General features: G+C 50.1%; 1 protein-coding gene across 1 annotated transcript in view; it reads left to right on the plus strand.

Annotated features, from left to right (window-relative positions):
- The window catches only part of OTOG (otogelin), an 86213-nt gene that overhangs the window by 9907 nt on the left and 52281 nt on the right, over positions 1-24025 (plus strand). The window contains exons 8-23 of the mRNA XM_059929580.1: positions 657-862; positions 1704-1834; positions 2097-2203; positions 2615-2724; positions 3118-3246; positions 4099-4207; positions 4497-4543; positions 5038-5183; positions 13501-13633; positions 14524-14701; positions 16294-16418; positions 17308-17520; positions 19105-19297; positions 20675-20749; positions 21140-21183; positions 22696-22855. Of these exons, the coding sequence (XP_059785563.1) occupies positions 657-862; positions 1704-1834; positions 2097-2203; positions 2615-2724; positions 3118-3246; positions 4099-4207; positions 4497-4543; positions 5038-5183; positions 13501-13633; positions 14524-14701; positions 16294-16418; positions 17308-17520; positions 19105-19297; positions 20675-20749; positions 21140-21183; positions 22696-22855 (2106 nt within the window). The remainder of the gene's footprint in view (positions 1-656; positions 863-1703; positions 1835-2096; positions 2204-2614; positions 2725-3117; positions 3247-4098; positions 4208-4496; positions 4544-5037; positions 5184-13500; positions 13634-14523; positions 14702-16293; positions 16419-17307; positions 17521-19104; positions 19298-20674; positions 20750-21139; positions 21184-22695; positions 22856-24025) is intronic.

Here is a 24025-nt window from a genome sequence, read left to right on the forward strand (position 1 = left end):
TGCACTTTCTTTATTGAAGCACTGTCAATAAAAGATACATCAATAATTTTGGTATAAAAAGCCACCACTATTAGTGCTCAAAATCCCATGATTGCCCTCACTGTGATTCCAGATAGCAAGGGAAATTGCAATTTTATTTTATTAAAAAAAAAATATATATATTTATTTATTTTGGCTGCACTGGATCTTAGTTGTGGCACGCAGGATCTTCGTTGCAGCATGTTTTAGTTGCAGCATGCAGGATCTTTAGTTGCGGCACGTGGGCTCTTAGTTGTGGCATGTGAACTCTTAGTTGCAGCATGCACGTGGGATCTAGTTCCCTGATCAGGGATCGAACCTGGGCCCCCTGCATTGGGAGCATGGAGTCTTACACACTGGACCACCAGGGAAGTTCCAGAAAGTTGCAATTTTAAAAAGCAACTTTAAAACTCTGAAAACAAAAGAACCCCTTTCTGATTGTGGACTTCCAGGCACCCAAGAAGTCAGGGGCAGGGAAAATAAGGACCACACACCCTGTGGTACCAGTGGCCGTGGGGTGAGGCAGATCCTGTGTACGTGGTGGGTCCTTCAGGTAGGGGATAGTGGGTCCTTTGGTGAAGGGACTGGGCTAGTGGAGGTGGTGTGGATGCCCTGAAGCTCTGGGCTGTGCCCTGCAGGGTCCAGCTGCCACATGTGATGGGGAGCATGCGCCTGCAGCGGCTTGCTGGCTATGTCCTCGTGCGGCATCAGTCGGCCTTCACGCTGGCCTGGGATGGCACCTCGGCTGTCTACATTAAAATGAGCCCAGAGTTCCTGGGCTGGACCCATGGGCTGTGTGGGAACAACAACGCCGACCCCCAGGACGACCTGGTGACCAGCTATGGTGAGGTGCAGGGCAGGTGGCCTCCAAGGGATTTTGGTGGGGATGGGGGAGAGGTCAGGCTGGAAGGGGTGGAAAGGGACTTGAGACAGAACCCTGGGGTCATGGCACTAAAGACCCAGTGGGAGGCCAGGGGCCCCTTTCCAAGTGTGTGGCCTCAGGCATCTTTTAACCTCTCTGGACCTCAGTTTCCTCATCTGTAAAACAGCCATGATGAGAATGTCTACTAGGGTTGTGTGAGATCTAATGGGCACTTTGCTAGGTGGCACTGACCCTGCAAGGTGAGTGGGAGATGGAGGGGGCTGGGGTGGCAGCAGGGCACAGAGGGCTAGAGGGAGCCCGGAAGAGAAAGGCTCCAGCAGGAGTGGCACGAAGTTAAAGTGAAGGGTTCAGGCCACATCATGGTGACTCTGGCCAGAAGGGAAGTGACACCTTTGAGCAGCCACAACACACTGAACACCTTACCCACATGGTCTCATATAGTCCTTGCAATAAATTCACAAGGGGACTCTTTGCCCTGTTTCACATATGGGGAAACTCGGGCTCAGAGCGGTATGGGAGCTTGTTCAGGCTCACACATTCATTCTCTTTCGATTGCATGGTGTTGCTTTCCTGAGTTTAGAGCAGCAGGGACCTACTCCAGGGAACTCACAGGGTCTTGAGCATTCTTGACTATTCTTACCACACGGATTTTTCAGGAGAACGGCTCCATAGGGAATTGCAGATTGGGATGGGAGCTCGAGGCTGGGTTCTACAACTCCTTGCCTTCCTCTTGGCATCTCTTCGGCTCCATCTGCCTCCCCTCGGGCTCCCCACCTGTGGTCATGCTAGTTCTCCCCTACAGGGAAGCTGACGGAAGATGTGGCTGAATTTGTGCACAGCTGGCAGGAGCAGGCCCCCAACCAGCCTCCAGGGCCCACGACCTCTTCCCTGCCTCGCCCTCCGTGCCTGCAGCAGAGCCTGGGAACCATGCAGGTCTGGATCCTGGCGAGAGCCCCCAACTCCAGCCTCTACTCCCACCCTAGTGTCTAGCTTAGGTTGGTTTCCTTCTACTTCTTGGGAAGTCATTGGCTGCAGGGGCCCAGGGTTGCTGGTGCCCATGCCCCTTCTGTCTGCTCTCTACCCGGCCTTTTCTCTCCCTTGGGCTCAAGTTGGGGTGCTGTATGGGACTGGCAAAGTCAGAGGGCTTTACCTGGCCCAGCCAGCCCCCAGCTCTGGCTCCTGGCCCTTGCCCCAGGGTGTGTATGACCGCTGTGAGGCACTGCTGCGGCCCCCCTTTGATGCCTGCCATGCCTATGTCAGCCCTCTGCCCTTCACAGCCAGCTGTACCAGCGATCTCTGCCAGTGAGTGGGGAGCCGGTGGGGTCGGGTGGTATTGGGTTGAACGGAGACCTCTCCCAGTCTGGGGTGGGAGTTCATCACGTGGGCCACTGAGCTTGATGATCCCAGGCCCTAACAGGTATGTTTCCCAAAGCTCTGAAATTCTTATCTGCGTAGGTGGGACCATTCAGCTGAGGCCCAGAAATGGGGCCTGACTCCCTCAGGGTCACATAAGTTAGGGGCAATGTTGAGACTAGAGCCCAGGTTTCCTGCCTCCAGTCTAGGGGTCTGTATACCTGGCTGCCTTCCCTGGCTCCCTTTCCCAGCTGTGTGGCGAGGAAGGGTGCCCTGAGCCCTGGCAGTCTCTATTGGGTGCTGGCGGGCTGGCTACAGGGTGGATCTGATTCCAGTGGGACCCTCGGTTTCCCTGCACAGATCAGCGGGTGATGAAGCCACCTGGTGCCGGGCACTGGCAGAGTATGCCCGGGCATGTGCCCAGGCAGGTCAGCCCCTGCAGGGGTGGAGGAACCAGCTCCGGCCATGCAGTAGGTGCAGCCTGGTGGTGGGCAGGGAGGGATTCCAACAAGTTCTGTCCTGGGGCTGTGGGTGGCATTCCCAGGCCTCAGCTCAATGTCCTGTCCTGCTGAGAACCACAGTTATCAGAGCGTTAAGCCCTAAGGTTGCATCTGCATGTGATAGATGGGAAAACAGGCTCAGAGAGGGAGGGACTGGCCTGGGGCCACCAGGGTGGCTCTCAGCGTCTCCCAGGCTCTCACTAATTTCCTGGTCACCTGGTGCTCCCACTGGGACTAAGGGAATCAGGAAAATCAAAGCCCTCCCACCCCCGACCCCAGGGCTTGGGGTGGGGCCTGGGTCGGTCCTGGCAGAGCTGGGGCCAGAAGGGAGCTGTCAGGCCATACTGCTTCCTTCCTTCCAAGCGGTGCGCTGCAAGGAGAAGGCCTTTATCTACAACGAGTGCATCGCCTGCTGCCCCGCCTCCTGCCAGCCCCGGGCATCCTGCGTGGACAGCGAGATAACCTGTGTGGACGGCTGCTACTGCCCCGACGGTATGCGAGGGGTGGTGTGGGTACCTGGCAGCCTCTTCCTGGCCCGACACGGATGGGCATGGAGCAAGGGCTCAGAGGATGCTTGCTTGCAGAATGAATGAAGGAACAAACAATAAGTGAATAAATGAATGAATGGATGGCTTAAGGGAGGTGAGAGTAGGGGCAGAACTGTGGCTCTTGAGAGGTTCATCAGGGTATTTAATTTCATTGGGACTGAGCTTTTTAAGGTGTGTAGATGAGGACAAGTCATTCAGTCATTCATTTATTCATTTATCACACATGCATTTGCTTAAACACTCATCCACATACTGTTTTCATGGTGTATACATTTGCAGCACATCTATAGTGTGCAGCTCACATGGCTAGGCTGGGGGTTAGGATAAAAAATATAAAGATACAGTCATTGACTTTAGGGATCAAAATCAGGTTGCTGTGATAAGACACTTACACACATGACTCTAGTCTGAGGCATAATCTGGTGAGGACCAGCTCAGCGGTTCAGACAAGAAGAGATATAGGGATTCATTTCAAGAAGAGAGACTGTCAGGGAAGGCTTCCTGGAGGAGGTGGCACCTAAGCTGGTTCTAGATGCAGTGACAGGCTTTTGAGAGGTGGGGAGGAGAAGCTAGTCAGTATGCATTTTGTTTGGGGTGGGTTGTTCTCTGAGAAAGGTCTGGAAGTGGGATTATTTGCTCAGAGGGGATTAAGCATTTATACAGGAGAAAGTTTGAAAGTGAGCTGGATGGTGAAGGAGTGTGGATGAGATGCTGCTTTTCACAGGCCCTGGAGAGCCATGAAAGGTTTGTGAACAAGAATGGAGGTAAGTTAAGTGGGCCTTTGCTGTCACCCTAGGGCTGATCTTCGAGGATGGGGGCTGCGTGGCACCAGCTCAGTGTCCCTGTGAGTTCCACGGGACCCTGTACCCGACTGGTTCTGTGGTGAAAGAAGACTGCAACTCCTGGTCCGTGTCCACTGCTGGGGAGAGGGGAAGGGGGAGGCGGTGACTTCTGGGGCTTTCCCTCAGGGCTGCCCCTCCAGGATCTGGGAGCCTGACCACATGGGAGTGCTCACTCAGCATCTCTGAGTCAGGAGATCTCATTATATCCACTCTGTGGGTGGAATCTCCACCACCCATTTTAGAGCTGGGAAGACTCAGGGTGGGGCAGGAGCTCTGCGGACCCTGCAACCCTCCGACGTCTATCCTAGTCCTGGAGGGGTGAGCCCCTGCCCCCCTGGTCTCTGTGTTTCAGCACATGCACTGCGGGCAAGTGGCTGTGCAGCACATCTGTCTGCCCAGGTATGCCTGGCCCCACCTTGGACCTTACCCCTCTACCAGTCCCACAGCTTTTAGGGCAGGGAAGCTCTGGGGGCCAGGCCTGCTGCTGGCGTGGGCGGTCACTCAGTTCCATTGGCTCAGCATGCCCCTCTTCATTTCCTCAGAGCTGCTTTGCCTGATTAAGGGGTTTTGCTCCACCCCTGTTAGGGAGGGTTTTTCATGGGCTCCTTCCTGGGCGTGGGGGGCCTGGACCGAGACTGGTCTCCGTGCTCGGGGCCTGGTCTCCTGTCAGAGGGAGATGCTCGGGGCAGGGCTGCATCTCCCTTCAGACAGGCCTGCGGGGGCAGGGCTGCATCTCCCCAGTGAGCTGGGCTCTCAAAGGGAGGGCCAGGGCTCCAGACACACCCTGATACCTGAGGACAGGGTGCCGTCTTCTCTTCCTGCTCAGAGCTGCAGGGAAAGGCACTCCCTGTGGGGCAGCTCCCCTGGGTTAGCTGCCTTTCTCTGCCCCTCAGCCGAGTGTTCAGTGACTGGCGACATCCACTTCACGACCTTCGATGGCCGCCGCTACACGTTCCCTGCCACGTGTCAGTACATCCTCGCCAAGAGCCGCTCCTCGGGCACCTTCACAGTGACACTGCAGAATGCCCCATGTGGCCTGGTAAGGGCTGGGACCCCAGACCTGATCCAGCCAGCCACCCCTGGCTGCCGCCCCCTAGAGAGGCTGGGGATTTAGGGCAGGGCCTCAGGTCCTTCCACAGCCCACTCATCCTGCTGTCCATTCTTTCTGGGCAGAGCCAGGGGGCAGCAGACTGGGTTCTGGCTCCAGAACATCTGCTAGCTGAGAGTCACTTCCCTGTCCTGGGCCTCATTGTTTATTATTTTTTTAATTTTATTGGAATATAGTTGATTTACAATGTTGTGTCATTTTCAGGTGTACAGCATAGTGATTCAGGTATACATATACATATATTCATTCTTTTTCAGATTCTTTTCCCATATAGGTTATTATAGAATATTGAGTAGAGTTCCTTGTGCTGTACAGTAGGTACTTGTTGGTTATCTATTTTATATATAATAGTGTGTGTATGTTAATCCCAAGCTCCTAATTTATCCCTCCCTGCCCCCCACCACATTTCCCCTTTGGTAACCATAAGTTTTCAAAATCTGTGAGTCTGTTTCTGTTTTGTAAATAAGTTCATTTATATCACTTAAAAAAAATTAGATTCTACATATGAGTGATAACATATGATATTTGTCTTTCTCTGTCTGACTTACTTCACTTAGTATGATAATCTCTAGGTCCATCCGATGTTGCTGCAAATGGCATTATTTCGTTCTTTTTTATGGCTGAGTAATATTCCATTGTATATACGTACCACATCTTCTTTATCCATTCCTCTGTCGATGGACATTTAGGTTGCTTCCATGTCTTGGCTGTTGTGAATAGTGCTGCAATGAACATTGGGGTGCATGTATCTTTTTGAATTATGGTTTTCTCCAGGGATATGCCCAGGAGTAGGATTCCTGGATCATATGGTAGTTCTATTTTTAGTTTTTTTAAGGAACCTCCATACTGTTCTCCATAGTGGTTGTACCAATTTACATTCCCACCAACAGTGTAGGAGGGTTCCCTTTTCTCCACACCCACTCCAGCATTTACTGTTTGTGGACTTTTTTTTTTTTTTTTAAACATCTTTATTGAAGTATAATTGCCTTACAATGGTGTGTTAGCTTCTGCTTTATAACAAAGTTAATCAGTTATACATATACAATATGTTCCCATATCTCTTCCCTCTTGCATCTCCCTCCCTCCCACCCTCCCCATCCCACCCCTCTAGGTGGTCACAAAGCACCGAGCTGATCTCCCTGTGCTATGCGGCTTCTTCCCACTAGTTATCTGTTTTACATTTGGTAGTGTATATATGTCCATGACACTCTCTCACCCTGTCACATCTCACCCCACCCCCTCCCCATATCCTCAAGTCCATTCTCTAGTAGGTCTGTGTCTTTATTCCCGTCTTGCCACTAGGTTCTTCATGGCCTTTTTTTTTTTTTTCCTTAGATTCCGTATATATGTGTTAGCATACTGTATTTGTTTTTCTCTTTCTGGCTTACTTCACTCTGTATGACAGACTCTAACTCCATCCACCTCATTACAAATACCTCCATTTCATTTCTTTTTATGGCTGAGTAATATTCCATTGTATATATGTGCCACATCTTCTTTATCCATTCATCTGTCGATGGACATTTAGGTTGCTTCCATGTCCTGGCTATTGTAAATAGAGCTGCAATGAACATTTTGGTACATGACTCTTTTTGAACTATGGTTTTCTCAGGGTATATGCCCAGTAGTGGGATTGCTGGATCGTATGGTAGTTCTATTTGTAGTTTTTTAAGGAACCTCCATACTGTTCTCCATAGTGGCTGTATCAATTTACATTCCCACCAACAGTGCAAGAGAGTTCCCTTTCCTCCACACCCTCTCCAGCATTTATTGTTTCTAGATTTTTTGATGCTGGCCATTCTGACCGGTGTGAGATGATATCTCATTGTAGTTTTGATTTGCATTTCTCTAATGATTAATGATGTTGAGCATTCTTTCATGTGTCTGTAGGCCATCTGTATATCTTCTTTGGAGAAATGTCTATTTAGGTCTTCTGCCCATTTTTGGATTGGGTTGTTCGTTTTTTTGTTATTGAGCTGCATGAGCTGCTTGTAAATCTTGGAGATTAATCCTTTGTCAGTTGCTTCATTTGCAAATATTTTCTCCCATTCTGATGGTTGTCTTTTGGTCTTGTTTATGGTTTCCTTTGCTGTGCAAAAGCTTTTAAGTTTCATTAGGTCCCATTTGTTTAGTTTTGTTTTTATTTTCATTAGAAGGTGGATCAAAAAATATATTGCTGCAATTTATGTCAAAGAGTGTTCTGCCTATGTTTTCCTCTAAGAGTTTTATAGTGTCCAGCCTTACATTTAGGTCTTTGATCCATTTTGAGTTTATTTTTGTATACGGTGTTAGAGAATGTTCTAACTTCATTCTTTTACATGTAGCTATCCAGTTTTCCCAGCACCACTTGTTGAAAAGACTGTCATTTCTCCATTGTATATTCTTGCTTCCTTTGTCATAGATTAATTGACCATAGGTACATAGGTTTATTTCTGGGCTTTCTATCCTGTTCCATTGATCTATATTTCTGTTTTTGCACCAGTACCATACCATTTTGATTACTGGAGCTTTGTAGTATAGTCTGAAGGCAGGGAGCCTGATTCCTCCAGCTCTGTTTTTCTTTTTTTTAATTAATTAATTAATTAATTTTTGGCTGTATTGGGTCTTCATTGCTGCACACGGGCTTTCTCTAGTTGTGGCAAGTGGGGGCTACTCTTTGTTGCGGTGTGTGGGCTTCTCATTGTGGTGGCTTCTCTTGTTGTGAAGCATGGGCTCTGGGCACGCGGGCTTCAGTAGTTGTGGCACACAGGGTCAGTAGTTGTGGCGCATGGGCTTAGTTGCTCCGCGGCATGTGGGATCTTCCCAGAGCAGGGCTCGAAACCGTGTTCCCTGCATTGGCAGGAGGATTCTTAACCACTGCGCCACCAGGGAAATCCCTAGCTCCGTTTTTCTTTCTCAGGATTGCTTTGGCTATTTGTGTTCTTTTGCATTTCCATACAAATTTAAAATTTTTTGTTCTAGTTCTGTGAAAAATGCCATTGGTAATTTGATAGGGATTGCATTGAATCTGTAGATTGCCTTGGGTAGTATAGTCATTTTGACAGTATTGATTCTTCCAATCCAAGAACATGGTATATCTTTCCATCTGTTTGCGTCATCTTTGATTTGTTTCATCAGCATCTTATAACTTTTAGAATACAGGTCTTTTGCCTCCTTGGTTTATTCCTAGGTATTTTATTCTTTTTGATGCGATGGTAAAAAAAAAAATCTCTAAAATTGGTCTAATTCAACTTAATCTCTGCTTCCTTGGATTGTACCTTCACCATCTCTGTATTCGTTTATTCATTCGTTCATTCAGCATATACTGAACATCTGTTTCTTCCAGAAGCTATGTTAAGTCTTTGGGGCTGGGATGAATTAGACCTGGCTCTGCCCTCCTGGACCTTACAGTTTGGTGGGTGAGGCAGACAAGAGACCCCCATAACCTACTATGTTACAGGAGCTGTGACAACATGGACAGTACAGAGTAGATCTCCATGGAGGAACTTTTCCCTGTTATTGTTTCACCCAGATGTCGGGTGGGAGGAGGAAGTGGATCAGGAAAGGCTTCCTAGAGGAGGTGAGCCCTGAGCTGTGTCAACCACTTGTGAACATAGCTCAGAAAAAGGCCAACTTGCAGGTCTGGGGTAGATGTGAGCTTGTTTGTCTCTCAGTAGTGACTGCACTGTCCCTGAGCTGACCGTGCTAGCCAACCTCACCAGTCCTGGTCTGGGTGGCACTCAAGTTCCTCCTGGCATAGAGGAGCAGGGGCTCACACCCATAGCCAGGGGAGCCACCCCCAGTCCCTCCTCCCTGCTGGCTTCTGCAGCCCCAGCACTGAGGGCCCTGAGTGTAAGCAGACATCAGCTGGACATGCCCCTCACTGGCCCTGGGGACCCATGCTGGGCTGTGGACTAGGTGGAGGGCTGGGCTTTCTCCCTCTTTAGGCCTCAGTGACCCCCACCCCTTTCTCTGCCAGAGAATGGCCTGGCCCTGACCTTGGCTGCTGTCTGAGTCAAGAGAATACTTGTCCTCAAAAGTTGGGTCACTCTCATCACATCCTGAGGGTGGCAAAAGGCAAGGCAGACAGACACAGCCCAGCTGGGCTCCTTCCCACTTATGGAGGTCTGACGTCTTAGAATACCTGAGGGCTGTGGGACCTCGGGGGGTCCCTTACTCAGCCCTCTCTCTAACGTGTCCCTGACTGGCTGGCCAGCCTCAGCTTGAGGTAACCTGCTTCAGTGCTGGATGGCGCCTCTTGATAGCATGTTCTTTTTACCATGAGCCGGGTCTTCTCCTTGTGACTTCATCCATGCTGATGAACTGATGGAGGGCCAGCTTTGGGCCAGTCCTGTGCTGGGCACAGTGAGGGTTATACAGATGAATCTGACCTGGTCTTACCCGCCGGAGCTCACAGCCTGATGTGGGAGGTCAGTCACGTCCTCAGGTCGGTTGCTTCAGTATGAGATACAACACGATCAGTGCTGTAAGAGGGGAGTTCTGTGAAGGAAGAAATACCCCTATGGGGTAGAAGAAAGGAAGAGGGAAAGCCTCATGGTAGAGCTGGCATTTGAGCTGAGTGACCTAAAAAGTGGGCCTGAAAAGGGAAAACAGAAATAAAATATGTATATTTGAGGATGGGGAGGAAGGGGGGCAATCCAGGAGGATTAGAGCACATGAGAAAGGCAGTGAGGTTGGAATGTTCTAGAATGTATTAACACAGAAGCAGAAGGACTTGGCAACTGGCTGACTGTGGCTGGTAAGGTTAGGGGGGATGTGGGAGAGAAGCAGGAAAAGTCAAAGAGGAAGCTGTGACTTCAGTCTGGGTGAACAGAATGGGGTGGGGTGAGGACAGTAACGGAGAGGGTGATGAAAAATACTTGCACAGTGCTAGGAACTTCAATCACTTTTGCATACAGCATCTAGTTTAAGGCTCAAAATACCCCCACGTGGTAGTTATTATTATTCTCCCTATTTTAAATGAGACAAGCTTACAGAGGCTTGGAGCACTTCTGACAACCCACAGCCAGCAGGAGGAAGAGCTGAGCCCGATCCAAGGTTGGATGTTGTCCAGAAAGCCTGTCACAACCTATTATTAACATCTTATGTTAATTACAAATAATGAGCCAGTATGGATACATCAGTAACTAAAGCCATACCTTATTCAGATTTCCTTAGTTTTTTACCTAATGTCATTTTTCTGTTCTAGGATACTACATTACATTTAGTCATCACATCTCCTTAGGCTCTTCTTGGCTGTTATAGTTTCTCAGACTTCATTTTTGATGACCTTGAAAGTTTTGAGGAATACTGGTCACTTACTTTGTAGAATGCCCCTCTTTTGGAATTTGTATGATGTTTTTCTCATGGTTAGAGTGGGGTTGTGGGTTTTGGGGATGAAGATCGGAGGTAAGGTGTCATTTTCATCACATCTTACCAAGGGTACACACTATCAACGTGGTTTATTATTGTTGATATTGACCTTGATCATCTAGCTGAGGTAGTGTTTGCCACCGAGAAGTTATTCTTTTTTCCCCCTTTCCATACTTTCCTTCTCTTTGGAAGAAAAGTCATTATGTTCAGCCCACACTTGAAGAATGGGGAGTTATGCTCCCCTCCTTGAAGGCACAGAATTTATGCAAGTTTTTCTGCAGATTCGTTTTTTTCTTCCTGATACATTTATTCAGTCATTTATATCGGCATGCACTCATGGATATTTATTTTATAATTTGGTTTATAATACAATACTTTTTATTTTGTTACTCAGATTGCTCAGCTTTGGCCATTGGGCAGTCTTTCATGTGGCTCCTGTGTCCCTTTGACACACCTCCATCACTCTGTGTGTGTGTATGTACTTCCTTAACCTTTCGGCCCTACAACATGTACCAGGCTCATCTCGTATATTTCCTGTCCCAGTCCTAGAATCAGCCATTTCTGCAAAAATATTACCAGGCTTTCTTGGTTCCTTTTATTAGAGAATGGTGTCAGAAACCAAGACCTGGGCACTAGGTATGCTCATTGCTACTGGGGTATCATTTCTTTTAGGCCATTTCGGCTGACAGAGAAAGGAAGTATATGAATAACCCATGCATATCCTTGTCTAACCAACATATATACACATATCGATAAATATTTCTATAAATAACCATTTGTTATGTGCTAATCAGGAGTTCATACTCATGTTCCGACTCTAAGGTACTACCATATGGATCATTCTAGCCTCCTCCCCTTGCTTATCTCTAAACACCCACTCCAACAGTAAGAAACCTGGCTTCCATTATTCACCTATTCATTTACCTAACTGTTCAATTCCAGTATACATGTAGAAGAGTATCAGAATTATTATCCTGTATCTCCATGGGAAATAACTTTATCAAGTAGAGTGCAGTGCTTAGGCACAATTCCTTTTGCTCTTAGTCTTACAAACTCCATTTATTTCCAAAGTAACTTAGGTCAACAGCTTTCCCCAAAACCCCTTTAGTGAGGTTGTTTCATGTATTTGTAATATATTAGATTCTTTTATCACAGTCTGCATTCCATTCTGGGATCCCCTGACCTCCTACATGATTTTTTTAAATTGCACACGTTAGCATTCACTCTTTATGCTGTAAAGTTCTGTGGCTTTGACAAATGCAACCCCAAAGTATTTCATGCACTGTTTTCTTATGTGTATCCAATAGGGAGGACCAACCACATGTTGTATCTCTATTTTGCAGAGGAGAGAACAGAGGTTTGTAGAAGTTAAGTGCGTTCTTTAGGGTCTTATGGCTTTCAGTGACATCAGGATTTGAACCTAAGACTGACTAAAGGTGCAGGCTTTCTTCCTGCACCAGTGACATGTCCAGGGGGAACCAGAGGATAAGTGGGTTTGACAAAGAAGGTGATATTTTAGGCACGATGATTTTGAGCCGTTTCAGGGATTGTCCCCTTGGGCAGAAACTTAAAAGAAAGGTCATAACTGGTTGCACAATGTCTTTCTGAAAAGTTTCAAGCTCTGATCAGTTCATTTCAGTGCTCGATTGTATTACTTTCCTGTTACACTTTCTCTGGCTGTCTTTGAACTTAGGATAAAGTCCAAAAATATTACAAAGCTCTGCCTAAGCTGGCCCCTGCCTACCTCTTGAAACTTAAACCACTTTGCCCAGTGGGCTCTGACCCCTCTGGTCTTCTTTTACATCCTTGAATACAGTAAAAGCCTTCCTGTCAGGGATTTTGTACAGGTTGTTCCTTCTGCCTAGATGTCTTCCCCATCGCCTTCTTCCGTTGCCCAGCCAGCTTCTATGCATCCTTCTGATCTCAGCTCAAATGGCTCTTGAGCTTTTTTCCCGTGCCTCAGTTTTCTGATCTGCAAAGTGGAGTTTTAGTAGTACTTACTGAATAGGATTGCTATGATGATTAGGTGTGTAAATATGTTTAAAAATATCAGAATGGTACCTGAACATAACTCTAAAGTTAGTTGTTATTATTATGTCATAATAATATTGTAGTATAACTGTTATATTATTGTTATGATTATTTTTACATTACTATTATCATTCCCTAGGATGACCTTTCCTCTCTCTGCAGGCTAAGTCTCGTTCCCTCACTATATGCTTTCCTAGCACCCTACACCTGTTTTCAGCACTGATCACAATAATAATTAACCAACTTTGTAATTACTTATTTACTGTCTGTATCCCACACGAGTATCTATTCTTCTTGAGGGCAGGGACTATATCATTTTCATCATGTATGATTGTGTGACCATCTTCTGTGGAAGGGAGGTATGAATGGGCCCAATGTGTACTACCCATTTCAGAGATGAGAACCTGAGGCCTAGAGAATATTAGCTCATTTCCTGCCTGCTTATGAGTGGAGCTTGATACTCTGCAGGATGTGACACATAGAAAGAGCTACATAAACATCCATAAAAGGATGAAATTAAAGCCCTGGATTGCAGTCAGGTGGGGAGGCCAGTGTTTCTGGGGCTGGACTCTGGGTCATCTGGGGTCCATCTCTGCTCTGTGTCATAGCCTGAGGGTTGACTATCATTTTTATTTGTATTATCCCAGTTCTGCCACTAACCTTCTCCAGTCTGTGCCTCTGCCTTCCCATTCCCCAGATGAAAGCATTTGGTTAGAGGACCCCTAATGTCCTTTGGGCCTCTGTCACTGTGAGGAGGCTGCCCCTAGCCTCAGACTGTGCTGAAATCCCTGCCTTTGGAGGGCTCTGTTGGGACCAGCAGGCAAGACAGACTAACTCTGCCCCTTTGGCCTTCCTTTCTCTCTAGAACCAGGATGGAGTCTGTGTCCAGTCAGTGTCAGTGATTCTGCATCAGGACCCTCGGAGGCAGGTGACCCTGACCCAAGCAGGGGATGTCCTTCTGTTTGACCAGTACAAGGTCACGCCACCCTACACAGATGGTACGTCCCTGGTGGATGAGAGCTAGCTGAAAGGTGGCGGCCCAGGCTCTTCTGGCCAAAGGCTCTGCCACATGGGCAACAGCTCACATTCTAGTACTGGGTGAATCAGGCCAGGGGGACACCTTGGTCCCAGCCACATGGACTCTGGACTTATAAAATTATCTTTGTCCCCATCCCAACATGACAGTGGGCTTCATGGCAGTATGATGGCCTCTCCTAACGTTAGGATATTAATGGAGCTGTCTTCCATCCCTACTCTATCTATTAATTAATTGTTATCCTTTCTGATTTCACAAAGGATTTGTGATAGCTCATAGGAAGCACATCTAACAAAAATGGCAAAACTATTAAGAAATAAAATGGCACCAGAAAAAATTAAAAAAGAAAAAAGGATAAGGGCTCAAGATTGAGAAGAGGGGAGATGCAACAGTGTAAAGAGCCCTGCCCCCCCCCCCCAAAAAAGGCAAAAGCCACAAAATGTGTAAAATTCACTACAACTGAATCTAAAACTTAAAATTGCTACAGTTGAATCTGAAATCATATTGTGAGCTTCCTGGTAGTCACTGTGGAAAAAAAAAATATGTACTTAAGAATTCTCCTTTGCTAGAGAAGGAAACATACCACTTATTTAGAGAGGCAAAACTTTAATTGGCACTCAATGCTAGAAGAAATTTCTCAGCGGGAGCTGCTACGGTAGGTTGTCCCTGGGTCCTGACTTCATCATTGAATAGGATTTTCTCAAGGCTCCCCAAACCAACCCCCAGTCAGAGCCTCACTGTGTGTGAAGACTGGGCTGGGTATGGGGGTCAGCGTGGGCCATGCAGGTGGTGGCGGTGGATGGGGTGATACTGTCCAAACCTCCTACATCCCCGCTCCCATTGTGTGCCCAGACGCCTTTGAAATCCGGAGGCTCTCGTCCGTGTTCCTGCGCGTGAGGACCAACGTGGGTGTACGGGTGCTCTACGACCGCGAAGGACCGCGGCTGTACCTACAGGTGGACCAGCGATGGGTAGAGGACACCGTGGGCCTCTGCGGCACCTTCAACGGCAACACGCAGGACGACTTCCTGTACGTGCCCTGACCCGGCACTGGAAGGAGAGGGGGAGGCAGGCCCTTTAAGAATGTGTGCGGGCTGGCACTGCCTAGGAACGTTTCTCCCGGGCTGCCGTGGGCTCTCACTGTTCCCAACGTGCACCATTGATTATTTAGTCCTCTACATTTAAATTTAAGTATGTTTCTTTAAGGCAGTGGTTCACAGTCTTTCTTGCGCCAAAGAATCATCCCGGGAGCTTATTAAAATGCTGATTCCTGGGTCCCACTCCTCAAGAACCTGATTCAGGGTACTGCCCGGGAATCTAATTTTTAATAAGCACCTCTGTGATTCTAGTCTGTGAGGTCTAGAGAGATACCTTGAGAAATACTGTTTTACAGTGAGGTCTTAAAATGGGTGGACCTCAGGCTGAATTTGATTTGGCTCACGGTTTTGTCTGTTTTAACTGGTTGTGAACACTTTTAGATGAGTGTGAGCCCCCAGTAAACCAGTGATGCCAAAACCCTTGCTTTCTATCCCACCAGGCCATTTTAACTCACGTACCTCTCCTGCCTGGTGCTGGTGGTTTAAATCCTGTGAGCCTCCCAGTATTCTGGGGAGGACTATTTCCCATGAACTGACAGAGAGTTGAGAGAAAGTCTATCTAGGCATGGACACAGTTTAGGAATTTGAGAGAGGACGAGAGTCAGACCTTCCAGAAGGGAGAACAAAGGGTTGATCTTGACGGCTGAAGGTTCTGGCCAGTCCTTCAAGTTACATGCGTTGGGTGATGCAGAAGGAAACGTGAGAGGCTTTCTTCAGACAGAAATGAGAATTTGTTCGGAAAAGCAAGAACAGGAAAAACCTGAGAGCTTTTCCATGCATGTACATTTTAAAATGTAGCATCCTACTCTGCCTTGCCTGGTGGAGCTGATGTTAGGGCAGCTGGTTAGAATGGTGGGGGCAGACCTTGTTTCGTGTGTGGGCTGCTTGCCATACTGCTAACTGTGAACTCTGGGTGGCAATACTTCTGTGTGTAACTTGAGTGTTCTCACTGCTCTGGAGCAATAATGTGCCTGTGGTGGGCCCCAGGGAGAACCTGCCCCTCATGGACACTATGATCTCTCTCCATTCTACCATCTACACCCAGTTCGGTGACTTTTGGAGGCTGGTGTTGTCTAGGAAACATGCCTTTCCCCTTCCCCCCTTTATTGCCCCTCATGTGACTATTTCTCACCTGGAGAGAGAGGAAGGGCAAAGGAGTTTGGGGGAACTGCCCTTGGGGAAGGGAAGAGGAAGTTTTAATGTGGTGAAGTTTGGTTGATGGTGTCCCTGTCTATCTCTTTCTGACCTGAAGAACTGGGGTGGGTGGTGAGGGTGGGACAGTGTGTGGCCCCAAGCCCATCTGGAGCCTGTTGAATGTGATGTGTGTGTGTATGCACGCACATTTGTAATTGTATGTGTTTGAATGTGTCTGTGTAGATCCCCTTGGCTGTTTGCGTGTCTGGCATATATTTGTGTTCTGTGTGCGTGTGTACATGAGCAGGTGGATGCTTACCTGGGTGTATGCTGTACGTTCACTTGGGTGCACGTAGGCCAGTGTGTGAATGTGGCTCTGCCGTGGCTGCAGGTCCCCAGTGGGTGTGCCTGAGAGCACCCCACAACTCTTTGGCAATTCTTGGAAAACACTGTCCGCCTGCTTCCCGCTGGTCTCTGGCTCCCCGCTGGACCCCTGTGATGTGCACCTGCAAGCCGGTGAGGTGATCGGGGAGGGGAAGGGAGGATGGGTGTGACTGGTTTGAGAGAGATGAGGTGGGAACCTGGGCATGAGGATGTTGACCACATTGGGTAGGAGTGATCAGAAAGGAGAAGGTGCAGGGAGGGGACTGGGCTTCACTTCTGGTGAGGGTCCGGCAGAAGGGAACCTCACGTCCTATCCCTGTCACCTACACACACATTTGTACCAGCTCCTCCATCCCAGGGCAAAAGTCTGAGGCCTCACAGTGGCCCCACCAGACCCTACGCTCTCCTCCCATCCCCCTTATCTCACCTCCTCCTCCCCCCACCTCCCACCCTCCCCCTTCCTCCAGCTGCACTGGCCTCCTTGCTCTCTTCCTACACAGCCTGGTCCTTCTCCTCTCCAGGTCTTTACACTTGCTGTTCCCTTCACCTGGAATGTTTTTCCCTCATAGACACATGCCTCACTCTCTCACCTCTTTCGAGTTTTTGGTCAAACATCTTTCCACTGAGGGCTTCGGACCACTGTGTTTAAAATCACAATTCCCCTCCCGCCCCAACTTGCAATCCCCATTCTCCTTTCTAGCTTTCTGTCTCTCCTTAGATTCTTCCCCTTTAATTTACTAGGTAAGTCGTCTAGTGATGGTCTCCTCCAACCAGAATGTCCACTGTATGAGGGCAGGGACTTTTGTCTGTTTCGTTCACTCCCTTGACTCCTTCTGGCATATGGATTCATGCCTGGCATGAGGAATGAATTGCACGAGTGCCTGCGCATGCGCACGCACATACACACACACTCCCGTGTACAGAGTCCCCTGAGCTGTGGGGAGAGAGGGAGGGAGAGACTGGGGCCTGGGGCACCAGGCAAACCAGACCTCTGACCCTGGGCCTGTTTGTCTGTCTCCAGCCTCCTATGCCCTGCAGTCCTGCAGCGTGCTCACTGGGGAGCTGTTTGCGCCCTGCTCCGCGTACCTGAGCCCCGTGCCCTACTTTGAGCAATGCCGCCGGGACGCCTGCCGCTGTGGGCAGCCCTGCCTGTGTGCCACGCTGGCCCACTATGCCCGCCTGTGCCAGCGCCATGGGCTCCCCGTCGACTTCCGCGCCCACCTGCCAGCCTGTGGTGAGTGCCCCACGCTTGTGTGCCCGTGTGAGGACGGCTGGAGGAGCCGGAGCTCCAGATCTGAGTGTCCACCTGCCCCCCTGAACTCTCCCCTGGGACATCCTACAGTCTCCTCCAACCTAACACCCCTTCCTCCCAAACTGCTTCTCCTCCTGTGCTCTCCATCTCTGCTGAGGGCCCCCATCCATGGATTACCCAGGCCTGACACCTGGGGCACGTGTCACCTCCGGTCCACCTCCAAGTCCTGTAAGTCTGGTCAACTGCAAATTCAGCCAGTTCTCACCACCTCCATTGCCACCACCCTAGTCACAGCTACCTAACAGGTGTCCCTATAGCCTCTTCTCACTGCTGCCAGAGTGAACTTTCTAAAGATCACTGGCTGTGTGGCCCTCAGGTTTGAGTGCACACGTGGCTCAATGGGCCTGGGCTGGCTGGTACCCACCCCAACTCCCACCCCAGGCCACACACCTCTCCATGTCTTAGTCATCTCTGTGCCCCCAGCCCCAGTACAGGGCCCCACTCTCAGTAAGCTTTAGCAAATGTTTGTTGAATAAATGGAGAAGGCACAGTACAGTAAGTCCCCTACTTATGAATGAGTTCCGTTCCTAGAGCATGTTCGTAAGTTCAATTTGTTCGTAAGTCAAACAAAGTTAGTCTAGGTATCCAACTAACACAATCGGCTGTATAGTACTGTACTATAATAGGTTTATAGTACGTTCACATCTTTGAAAGTTCATAACTCGAAGGTTCGTGTGTAGGGTGCTTACTGTACTGGGAGTCAGGAGGCCTGAGTTTTATTCCAGCCCTGCAGGTAACTTTCTGTGTGTCTGTGACAAGGCCCTGCCCGTCTCTGAGTCAAAGTTTCTCCAGAGCTGGTTGGACAGGGCCACATTAGAATCATCATGGGAACTTTTAAAAAATGCACCTATCTGAGCCACATACAGTATCAATTAAAACAATGTATCTGGCAGTGAGGGGCAGGGGTCAGCATTTTTAAAAGCTCCCAGGTGGCTTGGATGTGCAGCCGGGGTGAGAGCAACTGGGCTGGGCAGTCTAGGTGGCTCTACTGGCCCTGACAGGCTGTGGGAGACCCCAGGGGAGTGGGATGGTGTCCAGATGAGGAGAGGGCAACCCTGAGTCTTGGACAAAGGGCCCCGAGAGGCTGCTGGAGGGAGCACAATTGATCTTCATAACCCACAGAAGCGAGAGAGGCAGAAGTGTGTGTGTATTTACACACCTGTGCATGTGTGTCTGTGGGTGAGTGCAGGGCTGTCAGGGGGCAGTGACTTCCACTCCTTCCCCAGTATCACTACCTAATACGAACGCCCTGCAGAGAAAAGGAAATACCAATGGCAGGGTCCAGGCTGAACCTGGGAGGTGGGACCCACCTCTATGGCTCTGCCATTCTGGTGTAGTGGGAGGCAGACTGGGTTCAAATCTCAGCTGTGACCTTGACCTGCTGTGTGACTTTGGGCAAATGTCTTAACTTCTCTGGTTCTCAGTTCTCCTCTTTACGATGATGACTCCACCCCACACAGTGGTGAGTAAGAGAGAAACAAAGCACAGTTACATTCCTCACTACAGCACTGTCCTGTGAGGCTACCAAGGAGTACAGCCTCTGTGTGGCTCCGTGTGGACAAACCTGCCAGGACCTAGCCGGCCCTGAGGCCTGTGCAGTTGATGGTGGCGGCGACCTCAGCGGGGACGAGTGTGTGGAGGGCTGTGCCTGCCCACCAGACACCTATCTGGACACCCAGGCTGACCTCTGTGTTCCCAGGTGAGCAGGCTGGCTTGAGCTCTGTGTCAGGTGGTGATGAGGCTGGGGGTCTCCAGAGCATAGGAAACTGGGGTGCCTGACCGGGCCTCTCACGTCCCTACTTTATTCATCTCACAATCTCAGGGCAGAGCTTGGAGGGTAAGCTGGGTCAGTGGTCAGGTGGGCTTCCTCCTCTAGACACCCCTCCACCCTCCCTGGCCTCTCTTCTCAGCTCTGGCTCTTTGCTTCAGCCCAGCTTCCCCACAAGATAGAACAACCCCGCAGAGCCAACAGGGTCTCTGCCCTCATCTCCCCTCTCCTTCCACAAATCTTTACTGACCTAGGATGTTCCAGACATTTCTAGGCCCTGGGAATTCAGCAACGAACAAAACAGAGTCCTGCCCTCACAGAGCTCACATTCTGGGTGGTGAGACAGATAATAAGCAAATAAACAGATCCTTAATGGGGCTGGTGGTAACCAGAGCTATAAAGCCAAATACAGCAGAGTGAGAACAGAGGGTCCTGGGGCAGGGAGGGGTTACTGTTATGTCATATGAAGTGAGCATGGGAGGAAGGCCTTTCTGATGAGGTGACATTTGAGCAGAGATTTGAGTGAAGAGTGCTCCAGGCGGAGGGGCACAAGGGGAAGGCCCTGAGACCTGCCTGTGGGCGTTCTCGGTGTGTCTAGAGGGCAGAGCTGGGGGGGAGGTGGCAGGTGGTGACCTCACCTCACAGGACCCCGGGGCTGACTGACAAGGTCCTTGTTCCCTTCCAGGCCTATTTCTCCATCTGTAAAATGGTATCACATTCAACTGAATGATGGGGGTGCTGGAGAGAAGCCCCTTTAGGGGGCATATTTGACTCACTCAGAGGCCTTTTTGAGCTACAGTCCTCCCTTGAGATCCAGATGTGTGCCCTGCCCCGACCCCTTGAGTTTGAGTATTGCCAGCGAAGGGAGCCTCTGAGGGTTATATGGGGCGGAGGAGGATTTAGAGAGGGAGAAGGTGGTGAGAAGCACTGGGGTTGGATGAGTTCAGCCATCCCTTCCAGCCCTTGACTGCTCTGCTTCAAGGCCTGCACTTGGCCGTAACCGGCAGGTGCCGTGGGAGGTGTATGAGAAGGCAACACAGTCTTTGGCCTCAGATGACCTACAAAGAGGAGCCTGCAGAGACGGTAGCATAAGGTTCTTCACCTTGTGCTAGAAAGATGACGTATTTGGAGGGCCTAGCCTGGTGTTCACAGTATTTTAACAACCTGTGTGGTATAGGCACTGAGCCATCAGAACGGATGCTGGGTCTGAATGCCCCTGGCTGGCTGAGGGGTGGGGTCCCTGTCCTTGGCGGTCCCTGCCCCCGGCTCCTGAGCTGGCTCACCTTTCTCTGTTCCCGGCTTTTATAGGAACCAGTGCTCCTGCCACTTCCAAGGAACGGATTATCCCCCTGGAGACAGTGACATCCCGTCTCTGGGCCACTGGTGAGCTCCCTAGACAGCAGCATTATTATGTTTTCTTTATTATTATTATTATGATTATTTTTAATCTTAGTCTGGCTGCGCCTCAGGGCATGCGGGAACTTCCCAGACCAGAGATCAAACCCGCGCCCTCTGCAGTGGAAGCGTGGAGTCTTAACCACTGGACCACCAGGGAAGTCCTATTATCCTCTCTTTAAATAGAAGTTGCTGACTAAAGAAAATTCAGCAGTGCAAAACTTTCTATGAAGCGACACCCACCCTCCCCCTCTGCACAGGGAGCCAGGGACAGAAGTCTTTCTGAATCCTGCAGTAACCTGAGTGCAGTAACTCGAGGTCTCCAGGCCCTGCAGTGACTGGATGGGCTGATCTCAGTGCCTCTCTCTCTCTCCGCAGCCACTGCAAAGATGGGGTCATGAGCTGTGGTAGCAGAGCCCCAGGTAAGGGTGACAGGGAGGGTGGGGCCTCCTTCATGGTAGTGGGGTTGTGGAGAGGGGGGTGGAGAGCTCGAGGACAGACCAGGACAGGGACACCCCACCCCAGGTCTTGTGCCACACCGAGCCTTCTGTATTCCTTGCCCTCTCGGGAAAGGCTCCAGCTTGGAGGGCGGCATTGTGAAATCCTGTCCCAACCTCAGCCCCACTCAAGTGGCTGTCCCTCCTGCTTCTCGAGGAGATGCTGAGACTCCATCTCCCTCAGGGGTAACCAGCTGAGGTATCTGGACAGTCCCTTGACCTCCCCTGGGTCCTGGATTTCCTCTGTCTGAACCATCACGTGTCTACTGAGGCTGACTCTCTGTGCAGTGCAGGATGTGGGATCACAGCAGTGGGGAGGATAGGCTGAGCCTTTGAGGCGCTCACAGGCAGTAGAGATGGGGGCATCAGGGTGACACACTGGTGGATCAGCCTGTGAAGGCCTTGGGGGTGGTAGGGCAAGGAGGCTGGAGCCTTCAGGGAGGGCCTCCTGGGGCGAATGATGCCACTAAGTATGGAGATTGGCACAGAGGAGATCAGAGAATAGTCATATGGCAGGTGGCAAAGAGCAGGGCCTCCAAACTCAGGTAGCCCTGGGTTCAAATCCTGCCCAGCACTCACTACGTGTGCAGCCCTGGGTAACTCACTTCACCTCTCTGAACCTTCACTTCCTCTTTTGTATATAACCTAGATTCCTATGTTCTCCCCACGTTTCGTGTATGTCCCTGAGAGTGTTTTTCTTTTTGTTGTTTCTGGCTTCAGGTTTCTGCCCTTTAGGACTTTTACTTCATCTCCTGTAGCTATCCCTTTCTCTCTGTTCCATCCCAGGGTGGGCATAGAACTCAGCCCCCCTTTATTGATTTTCCTAAAAAAGATCACTCACATGGTATAAGTGTATATGGCCGACATGACTGAAGGCTCTGGGAGAGAGAGAGGGTTTATGTCACAGAAATGCAGGTAAATGGGAAGTTGACTTCCATGTTGTTAAAAGTCCCCTGGGCACCCTGCCACACTGAATGGCTATCCTCTTTCTGGCTCCTCTTCTGGTTCCTCTGGGGCACCTCCTCTCACCTTATCATGCCTTTGAAAGCAGAAGTGACTTCTCTCCATTATATGGGAAAATAGGGGATAGTAATACCTCACAGAGTTGTTGCAGGATTGAAGAAGAAAATGCACATGAAGGGCCTGGAACGGTACCTGGTGGAAAGGACACGTCCAGTAATTGGTACTGGTGGTGGTTGTCCTATTGTGGGACAGCACACACCCCTCCCGCCCACTGTGATGTGCACTTGGGAACCCAAGGAATGCCTGAGGGGCAGCAAGGGCAGGAGAAAGCATCAGAGCCCCATCTCTGCCTGCATCCTCCAGATGCTGGTCCCCAGGTCTCCCTGCTGCCCAGGAACCCACCCCAGGCCCAGGTGTTCCAAGCATCCTGCTGAGTGTCCAGGCTCTTGCCAGCACCACCCTCTCCTCTTCCAGCTGCTGCCTGTCCAGCAGGCCAGGTCTTCGTGAACTGCAGTGACCTGCACACCGACCCTGAGCTGAGCAGGGAGAGGACGTGTGAGCAGCAGCTGCTGAACCTGAGCCTGAGCGTGCCAGCCCATGGCCCCTGCCTCTCAGGATGCGCCTGTCCCCAAGGGTATGTATCTGTGTTGCCATGGGTTACCACTCCCGAAGGCTGGCAGAACCAGGGACCATAACGTGGAGTGAGGGGCAGGGAAAACCTCACACAGCCTTGCAGGGAGGCACCAGCCCACAGCTGGCCAGTGACAGTGTAATGACTAGCGAGAATCTGAGAAAGAGCAGGAGGGTGGGGGGCCAAGCCGCAGGGGAGTCCACCTGCCTCTGCTGCTCACCAGCATGTGGCCTTGGACAAGGACAGGGCCTAGCTCCTCTGAGGCTCAGCTTTTCATCTGTAAAATGGGAATAATAATAATTCCTACCACCTCAAGAGATTGTTGGAGGATTAAATGAGGTGCCAACCACTGGGTGGGTGCCGGGCATACCCTAGAGGCCTCATGGGCTGAAGACCGTGAGAGAGGAAACCCGTGTTTAGCTCTCAACCTTCATCCTTGCAAAATTCTGACCAGGTGGAGGGCTCAGTGTCCTGTAATACTTGAAAAAGAAAGGCCCCACCCCGTGGAAGTAGTCTCCCTCCTGGGTGCCATCACAGCTGGGTGATCTGCACAAGCTGAGTTTTGAAGGTCGCCTCATGGGTGCTGTGCGTGCGGAGGTGGCTGCAGGGGCCCAGTGCCCGGCTCTGCCCGTTCTCGTTCCTGATGCTGGTCTTGCTTCAGGTCTAGGCTGAGAAGACAGTTGGGCACCTCGTCCCATGACTTGGCAGCACTGGGCTGTGTCCTTCAGCCTGTGCAGAGACCAGGGCTCAGCTGGGAGTCCCAGCCCAGGCCTGGCAGCCAAAGGAAGTGAGAAGGGGGTCAGAGCTTCTAGGGTGGGAAGGGGAGGGAACAGTCAGTTGGAGTTTTGCTGTTTATAAAACACCTTGATATAATGATCTCCTTCAATCTCAGAGCATCCTTGGGAGAAAGGAGGGGAGGATCATTATTCCCATTTTGCAGATGAAGAAATTGAGGCCAAGGGTGGGATGCAGGGAAGTGGTCTGCCCAGAGATCTATGACTCAAACCCAACTCTGCTTACTGCAAACCCTGCCCTTTGGCCAGAGCATGCTGGCTCTGTGAGGCCTGGAGTCTGGTCCCCTACACAGAGGTCATGATGTGGTTTATGAGTCTGCCCTTTCCCAGGCAAGGGCATCCACAAGGGACCCCTGTGAGGTTTGGAGAACTCGCACAG

The sequence above is a fragment of the Balaenoptera ricei genome, chromosome 8, assembly GCF_028023285.1.
Source record: "Balaenoptera ricei isolate mBalRic1 chromosome 8, mBalRic1.hap2, whole genome shotgun sequence".
NCBI classification, from domain to species: domain Eukaryota; kingdom Metazoa; phylum Chordata; class Mammalia; order Artiodactyla; family Balaenopteridae; genus Balaenoptera; species Balaenoptera ricei.